Below are 10,000 nucleotides of genomic sequence, written 5' to 3' on the forward strand. Positions count from 1 at the left end.
CTCTCATCTACTGAGTGACAGGCTTGTTGAGCTGAAGAGCACCTTCAGTGGCAGACTAATCTTCCTCACTATTCCACTGAGTCAAGGTCTTTTCTAGCCTACCAGTAGCCTTATGACAAACTGATGTGACATTGTATTTATTTTAATGTGTTTGTATGTGTGTATTTGCACTGGACGGTGCTGTTATGACACTTAATTTCCCTCAGGATGGTAAGTAGGCCTAGGCCTATTCTTTTCTTATCTTATCTTAAGTGACCCCTGTTTACTGTTTCACACAGAAGCAAGCTTTGGATTGTGGGATTGCATTGTTTATTTAACTCCAGTTTTTGCGTGGACCGATTATAAGCTAAGAGTCTACACAGTAGGCCTATTTTCTCTCTCTCTCTCTCTCTCTCTCTCTCTCTCACACACACACACACACACACACACACACACACACACACACACCAACGCCACCATTAAACCAAAACAAGAACAATGAAAGCCAATAAAAGTTATTCAATAAAAGCTTTATTCTTTTGATCCTTGAAAGGTGTTTTTTTTTTCATGTAAACTGGACCATTACTGACAGTCCTCCATTTTGTAAAAAAAAAAGACACTTGATTCATTGCTGAACAAAAGGGCAGTGTGGCGAGGGGGCGTTCCCTCACCGCACACAATGTTAAAACATTAAATACCATAGATTAAGACTCACTAGTACCAAAGGTGTCTGTATATGGTCGTTCATGTGTAGTTAGATATAAACAGACCAGTTCATGGTTGCACTCTCTTCAAACAAATGTGTATGTCAGCCAAAGGCTTTACATACTCACATTGACACACACACACACACACACACACACACACACAAACACACGCACTCACATACACACACATGCACACACACTCACACACGCACGCCTATTTCCTATATTTCCTATATTTCCTATAACTTAATCCAGTTTAAATCTGTCTGGTCTAGTTGTGCCCATGTGTTTGTGTGAGAGATGTGCACTGTACTGCTAAATGAGCCGAGCAGAGGCCTTGTACCGAATACTTATCTACTGTGGGATTACACATACTACAATACCCAGCATTCAGTGTGATAGTGGGCAGTTTCCCCTTCAGCAACAACAACGAAAAAAAAACTGCTGTCGACTTGCTGTGGTTAGGGAGATTGTCTGTGCGTGTGACGTGTGTGTGTGTGTGTGTGTGTGTGTGTGTGTGTGTGTGTGTTTGTGCTCAGACAAACACATAGACTCTCTCTCTCTCCCTATGAGTCTTTCTCTCTCACTCAAATGGGCATACAAACAGTCACACTCACACTCTCATACACACACACACACACACACACACACACACACACACACACACACACAAAGACAGACAAACACAGAGGAGCACACACACCGTTAAAAGTGGTTATATATCCGTGGGAGAAAGAGATAGAGAACAGATGAGGAGAGAGGAGGATGGACAAAACGGGGCACACGCAAGACACAGCATGCTGAAGAGAAGCATTGTGGGTAGTGTGATAACGGAGTCAGATGCCTCTGAGATAGGTCCCCCTGTCTGGGCAGGACTAGCGGCGGCGTAGATCCCGTCCGTTCTGAGCATGCTCGGGAGTCCAAAGATCAAAGGTCATGGGGGAAGGGGGGTCATAAAGGGGCGAAAGATGGCGGTGCCCGCTATGACACTTCATGTCGCATAGCGTAGTGTAACGCTGAGCCTGCGACGCTAGCAACAGCCCGATTTGCTCTCTGCGGTGGCAGTGTCCTGGTCCAGGCGAATGCGGTCACCGTTGCTCTCCTCGTACGGAAGGCCCTTGTCGTTCTGCAGGATGTGCTCCACCAGACACCGAGCCGCCTCGTCCACGTTGATGTTCTCCTGCAGAACACATGGGCATGGGCACGGACATGTTAGAAAGAAAGCAAAAAGGGGGGGGGGAAACATCATACCATGCAGCTTTAGGGGGAAAAACCAGATAGACTGATCAAATCAATCCTACAGAACACCAGTTATGATCAGTCATGTTACAAATGCCAAAATAACCGGTAAGAAGTCTTCCACACAAATACACACACACACACACACACACACACACACACACACACACACACACATACACACACACATACACACGCAATACCAACATTTCCAGTAAAGACATGCTAAAGAGCTCCCTACACCCAAACTACTGTCAATATCAGAAGCACTACACATAACATCAGTACAGTCAGTCAGTCATGCTTTACATTTGAAAATAACTGGTAAGACCATGAGGTGATGTTACATCGTTGCTGGTTGTTCCAGCAGCGGGGAATGTGTGTCTGTGCGCCAGTCTGTCTCACTCCATTCTCCTGTTTTGACACAGCTGTCGGGTTAGGCCGGTCCTTCGTCATGGTTACACTCTCAGTGACGGTTTAAACCTCATGTCATTTTTAAGGGAGAAGTGGGAAACTAGAGACTAGTGTTTTAGTGTGTGTGTGTGTGTGTGTGTGTGTGTGTGTGTGTGTGTGTGTGTGTGTGTGTGTGGTCTACAGTATGTGTGTGTGTGTGTGTGTGTGTGTGTGGTGTGAGTGTGTGTTGAGTGTAGAAGAACGAGAGTGTGAGTGTGTCATGTGAGTCCTTAATACTCCAGGGAGAAACAGTGACAAGCAGTCCATAACGGATGTATGCCACATGTGATTGCTACACACACACACACACACACACACACACACACACACACACACACACACACACACACACACACACACACACACACACACACACACACACACACACACACACACACACACACACACACACACACACACACACACACACATATAGGCAAGATAAACCTACATACAAAAAAGATCTTGCCTGAGTCTGACACCACACACTTCAACAATAATTGCACAGTTTGCATGCATGTGTGTGTGTGTGTGTCAGTGAATGAAACAGAGAGAGCAAGAGAGAGAGAGAGAGAGAGAGAGAGAGAGAGAGAGAGAGAACAAAGGGACAAGAATGAAAAGAGAAGGAAAAATAAAAATACTGGTGTGATAAAGTAAAGACTTGGGCAAAAATGAGCGGAGGATACACAGACATAAAGGTACACTATGCAAGATTTTTACCCTAATACAATCTCTACAAAGTAAATTTGATGGTAAACAAACTTGTAATAGGGGAATCGTTCACCTAGCATAACCATACAGTAAGCCAGTCACTACCGAGAGACCCAGCAACGCAACTTCAAGATTTGCCGCCCCTAAGACATCTTGCGAGAATCATGAAACATTACCTAGACAGTAGATTTAGTTCTTTGGAGATTTGGAGTTTTTTGCCTGTTGTTAGTCCTTTGCCTCCACAACAAAATCATTTTCATTGTGCACAGGGATAACTAGTCATGGGATAACTAGTAGGTTATTTACAACGGCAAGTAAAATATAAATGCATTGCGACTCTATGGGGAGTTCTAGACTAGAGTCGCCAAAAATACCTGAAACTGCATAATAGGATTAAGAAATACAAAATAGATACAAAATGACCATATTGGGTCTCCACTATTTGTAGTTCCTTCCTGTGACTTAATTTCTGACAGAACACTCTCCATTGGTCCTCTTGGTCAATGAGTCAAACCACTGGAAGGGAAACACAGGCTCTCTAGCTGTTTACATTTTTGTTCAATTGTTTGTGACTACAGGAAATGACAGTTACGTCCCGCCACCTACCACATCCAACCTGCAGAGTGTTCCCACTGCACTATACTCAAATATACATGCCCCATATGCAGTACAACACACTCTATACTCCTATACATATCCTATATGCAATACAACACACTCTATACTCATATACATGTCCCATATGCAATACAACACACTCTATACTCATATACATGGCCCATATGCAATACAATACACTCTATACTCATATACATGTCCCATATGCAATACAACACACTCTCATATACATGCCCCATATGCAATACAATACACTCTATACTCATACATGCCCCATATGCAATACAACACACTCTCATATACATGTCCCATATGCAATACAGCATACCACTGCTCTATTTCCATATAAATACCCATATGCAGTACAACATGCACCACAGTGCTCTCTACCTACATATAAATATGCAGTACAACATGCACCACAGTGCATGAACATGATGGTAAATGGCTGATCCAGAACGGCTGTATTACAGGCTGGTAACCTCATCCTTAATCCATGGACAGGGTGTCTCATTGTTTGGAATTTTAATCCCTTTAGGTCTGTTTTACCCACAACATTTGCACTTGGACTAGTCAATGCACCTCACAGTGCATCACATATGGAGATGAATCATTATGGTATCCTTTATACGGTCACTAGATTTACCCAAAGGAAGATTTTTTTTATCTTGAAAATGGTCTTTTCTTTGTCTCTTGAGAAATAAACAGAAACAGAAATAAAGCCTCCCTTGGGAGAAACGGGCGAAATCTCATTTTAAATGTTGTTCACCTATGGGATACAATATATTAGGAGCGTGCTTATGCAACATTTGGACAAATCAGATATTCTAAGGGTCTTGTCCCCTCACGAAAAATCAATGTTATAACATGAACTCCTTCATTTCTATGCGCTAGGGTAACTGAAGAGTAGAACAGCTCTAGTTCTGTCTGCTTGGATGGTGTTTTAATGAACTGCAGCTGTAGAGCAGTTGTGGTTTTCAGTAAAAGCAGAGCTGTTTTAAAGGCACATTGCAGCCATAATTACCTCCTCAATGGCTCTGGGAATCTCCTAATGAACGTCTTTTGTGTCGACCAGCCAAAAACCTGAGGTAAAATTCAAGACTTTTTTCCTGATTGGTTCCTCGTTGGTGGAGTATCTGTTCTGCTTACACTTAATTAATTAATCTTGAGTTATGGTTTGTTTCAGGTATTTGCTTATTTTCATTAGTGACTTTTTTTAACCGTAGCTTTTAAACTATTATATTGATTTAGTTGCTTTGGACAAAAGTGTCTGCTTAATTCCATAACCATAAAAAGGTTCTGCTCACTGCATTCTATGATGTTTGACATTAGCATTAGCCAACATCAGCAACTGGATAGTGAAAAGAATATCACCAAATGTCACCTTTTGGAGAGAGTATAAAAGTTAAATATGAACAGTCTTTCAATGTGGAACAGAAAGGGAAGCTTTGCATAGCCATTAGAAAAGGTCAAAAACATCATTCTGACTGGAGTACCCCTTTAAGCAGCAGAGAGGCCTTCCTCATCGGACCACGGGGTCTTCTTAACACACACTCACACACATACACCACCGACACACCACAGACAAATCTTATAGGAATGTGTGTTCATCTTTTTCGCGAATGTGTGTTAATCTTTTTACATTTAAATGAGGCCAATGAGACGTAGTTTTATAGTTAAATAAGAAGAAATCATGTATGCCGCTGAATGGCAGCGGCACAACACTGAAAATTCATTGTGTAAAGTTTGTTAGGAAGTCTTCCAGTTTCTCATCCATGTGATTCAGTTTCTCTCATCCTGTGTGTGTGTGTGTGTGTGTGTGTGTGTGTCTGTGTGTGTGTGTGTGTGTGTATGTGTGCGTGTGTCTGTGTCTGTGTGTCTGTGTGTGTCTGTGTGTGTCTGTGTAAGGGGATTATTGGTCCTTAATAACTCACAGTATTTTCCTTTTGACTCAATTCAGGCTTAATATACATTCATTCCTCCGCAATCTCTTTCTTTCGCTTACACACACACACTCACATTCACTCTCACGGACATACGAAAGACTTCATATGCAAAGCCCTCAATAGACCTCCGCCAATGCACTCACTCAAAGCTAACTTAGCTGAGCAGCCAACACACTCCGCACATAAAGCCTAGATTAAGTACAGCAAGTCAACAGTCCGTACCTGTACCAGGGAAACAGTGAGCTACTGGGATACAGCGTTTGCGGGTATTTGTTTGGCACTTCACAGACAACCCATACAAAGAGCAATGCATGAGCACACCCTTTACGTCTAGATCAAAACACACAGACACTCACACTCACAGTTACAAATTCTCTCACGCACACTCACACACATTTGGAGATATGAAACTGGAGCACACAGACACACAGACACACAGACACACACACACACACACACACACACACACACACACACACACACACACACACACACACACACCCACACACCCACACACCCACACACACACACACACACACACACACACACACACACACACACACACACACACACACACACAGACGACCATGTGGGCCACATTTTACTATTTGGCTCGGAGATAAACACACATTAATCGAACAAAGGGACAGATCACCAGACCAGAGAGTTCATTCAATTACTGAGACTGAGGGATGGGGGGGAGACAGGGCAAGAGGGAGAGAGAGAGTGAGAGAGAGAGAAGAGAGAGAGTAAGAGAGGTAAGAGATGACAGAGAGGTAGTGAAAGGCCAAGAGAATAGACAAAAGGGGAAGAGAGCAAAAAAGGAGGATAGAGAGAGAAGAAAGAAAGGAAGGAGAGAGAAAGAAAAGAGCAAAAGAGAGAGAAATAGAGAGAGAGAGAATAGGAGGGCAAGAGAGACAGAAAACTAAGTCAGGGACCAGGCACTCAATTAACCTCCAGTCATATTTGAACAATATTACCAAGTGGGCCCTTAATGTAGGTGAATAGGTGAGGTCAGTTATCCACCTCCATCTACGTGTGTATGTGAGAGAGAAAATGAAAAACTGTGTGTGTGTGTGTGTGTGTGTGTGTGTGTGTATGTGTGTAACACATTAAAATATGTATGAGGGTGTGTTAGCAATTAATAAGTGATTAAGAATGAGATTATTATAGTAAGACAGGACACAGAAGCAGATGTCTGTATGTCTGAATGGCTGGCTTAAAAATATACACTGTGTGTGTGTGTGTGTGTGTGTGTGTGTGTGTGTGTGTGTATGTATGCATGTCGGTGTGTGTGTGTGCGTGTTGACGTCCACATACGCACACACTCACACACGTACACACACACACACACACACACACACACACACACACACACATTTCTTCTCCTCCTTACCTTGGCCGAGGTCTCGAACCAGCCCAGGAAGCCGGTCTCCTTGCAGAAGTTATCCATGAGGTTGGCGTTGTTGGACGAGTCTTTCTTCTGGTCACACTTGTTGGCCAGCAGCACGGAAGGGATGGGGCCGCCGTTGGCCAGCTTCACCTTGCTGTCCAGGTCGTGCTTCCACTTGGCCACCGCCTCGAAGGTGGAGCCACGGGTCACATCAAACACCACGAACGCGCCGACCGCCTCCTTGTAGTAGACCCGCGTCATGTTGCCAAAGCGCTCCTGTCCTGCGAGGAGTAGGGGGAACAAAGGCGTTAGTGGGCGCCTCTCATTCGTCTTCTTATCTATCCTCCCTTCCTTCCTCGGTCCTCGTTCCCACTGATCTAGATTAAGAATGATGGGGTGGCAACAATGGGGATAGCCTATCCAGTGTTAGTTATAGATCAGTGGGAATGAGCGTGGAGGACCGAGGAGAGAGGAGAGAGGAGAGAGTTTGAAAAGGGGCAGTTAGTGTCATGGCCTACATTGTGTAGCGTGCAGCTCTGTCCCAGTGATTCATCTTGTCACATCTATTACTACCTTATTACTACCTATAATTAGGTCATGTTTTCATTGGGGTTTGTTTGTTTGTTTGTCTGTCTGTCTGTTTGTTTGTTTGTTCGCAAGATAACTCAAAAAGCTAAGGATGGATTTCAATTACATTTTTAGGGAAGTTCTGAAATGACCCAAGGAAGTGATCCGTAACACCATCTGGATCCAGGAGGCGGTTATGTTTTCGTTATGGTTTGCGCTCTTGAGTGCCTTTCTAGTTTTTGTATTCATGTCGTCCTCGTGTAAGGACCTATTGTAGCAGGCGTGAGGTGCTTCTCATGCACGTGGCCTGCTCATGAATCAGAAGTGGCCCAACTTAGAGTGGAATTTTGAATATTGAAGTCGTGCTTGACTTTAGAAAATGTAAAAAGATAATTGCTATCGCAATATCTCAAATATTGCAAGTAGACATTTTCCCCGAATCTGCACATTTTTTCCTAGTCTGCATATCTGTTCAGACAGTGCTGTGATGAAACCAAGTGTAGACAACAGTGAGAGATATAAAGCCCCACTGACATATACACCAATTTGTTTGTTGCCTTTTTCTTGTCCCCTCTAAAGTTGAAATTATTTTAACTTTGTTGCACAACGTTTCCTGTGTCAGGGTTTTTTTTCGACTGTAATTGCTGAATTACATCAACATAACATGTTCTCTCACCGCTAGTCATTGTATATGTCAATGCGGTTTTATAGGGCTTTTCCACTGCATGGTACCAGCTCAACTTGACTCTACTCGCTTTTTGGGTTTTCTATGAGCAAGAACTGGTACCTGGTATTATTTCTGGTATCACCTCCGTTGAGGTTCCAAGCAAGCTGAGGTGGTACCCAAAGGAGACATTAGAACTAATGACATTACAGTTGTATTCTTCAGCGTTGCTATGGCAATCCGCTATCTTATGGGGGTACTTTGTTGCAGTGGAAAATGAACACCTGGTACTAAAATGGAGTAGAGTAGAGCAGAGTCGAGCTTGATCCTCGAGCTTGATCCTCAAACAATGTTTACTTTATCCCGCCGATCTTTACTTTGAATTAACTTTTGGAAACATTTTATCTATTTGTAATAAACCCTGCTGTATTTTGGACATCAAACACAGGTGGATGTCCATCTTGGACGTGTGAGTTAGACAGTGTAGCTCAGCCACCACAGTGGTTATTAGTAGGACAAGGAATAACCACGACAGCCATCATTTAAAAATCAATGAAAACTGACTGCATCCATGTCAACAGTTAATAACAAGCCTCCATCGTCATTAATGGGACTACAGACTCATCCGTTTCTCCTCAAGGAGTCCCGCTTTTGAATTTGTTCATGGGTATGGTTATCATTCTGTTCATACATAATTTAGAATGACTTCATGTTAATAATGAAATACTTATTGATCGATAAAAATCGTTCACTAAGAACTATACAAATCACCATCAACATGAAAATAATGGTTGCTATTGGCTACCGCACACAGCACATCTCTCCACAAAGAGCCTCATGGTCACTAACAACCCCACATACTGTACACAGGGCAGGCACGGACATGTTGCCAAAACAACACTGCCAGGCAACAGCACAAAGTTCCTGAAAATGTTCTAACTTCTGACCACCACAAACACACATTCTCACACACACACACACACACACACACACACACACACACACACACACACACACACACACACACACACACACACACACACACACACACACACAGACAGATCTCGCTCTGCTCGATTACAGTTCAGCCACTCATTGGAGTGCAATGTGAGAGTTATCTCAGATATCAAGTGTCTCCATCCATCTTGTGCCTTGCTGTCGCTCTGGCAGGCAGTCCATTCATCCATCACGCCATCACCTCATCCCTCTCTCCTCTCCTCCGTCAGCTCACGCACACACTTTTTCTTCATCGCTCATCAATCATTAGGTCCCCTCTCATGTCACATCTCCCCGTCTATCTCTCTTCGTCTATCTCATTCTCTCTATCACTCACTCTCTATTCCTCTGTCATCTCTCTCTCTATCACTCTCTGTTTCTTATCAACTCCACATAGGAGGTCCTCGCTCATGTGGCGTCTCTGTCTCTCTCTCTCTCTCTCTTCATCTCTCTTTTCATCATTCATTCTGCTGTATTTTTCCATCTCTTTCTATCTCTAGTTCTTACCATTTCCACACAAGAGGTCCTCTCTCATCTTGCATCTCTGCATCTTTCCTGCTCTCTCTCTCATCTCTCATTCCCTCCCCCTGGGCCCTCTCTCTCTCTATCTCTCCCTCTTCCTCCCTCCCTCCCTCCCTCCCTCTCCATCTCTCTCTCTCCCTCTTTCTCTCCATCTCTCTCTCTCCCTCCATCTCTCTCTCCCTCCTCCCCCTCCCTCCATCTCCAT

General features: G+C 43.6%; 1 protein-coding gene across 1 annotated transcript in view; it reads right to left on the reverse strand.

Annotated features, from left to right (window-relative positions):
* Positions 1–490: 490 nt before the first annotated feature.
* rab32a (RAB32a, member RAS oncogene family) overlaps positions 491–10,000 on the reverse strand; it is a 21,821-nt gene continuing 12,311 nt past the window's right edge. The window contains exons 2-3 of the mRNA XM_062550649.1: positions 7,050–7,327; positions 491–1,866 (exon numbers count right to left, since the gene is read on the reverse strand). Of these exons, the coding sequence (XP_062406633.1) occupies positions 1,717–1,866; positions 7,050–7,327 (428 nt within the window). The 3' untranslated portion in view covers positions 491–1,716. The remainder of the gene's footprint in view (positions 1,867–7,049; positions 7,328–10,000) is intronic.

This window comes from Sardina pilchardus, chromosome 12, assembly GCF_963854185.1.
Source record: "Sardina pilchardus chromosome 12, fSarPil1.1, whole genome shotgun sequence".
NCBI classification, from domain to species: domain Eukaryota; kingdom Metazoa; phylum Chordata; class Actinopteri; order Clupeiformes; family Clupeidae; genus Sardina; species Sardina pilchardus.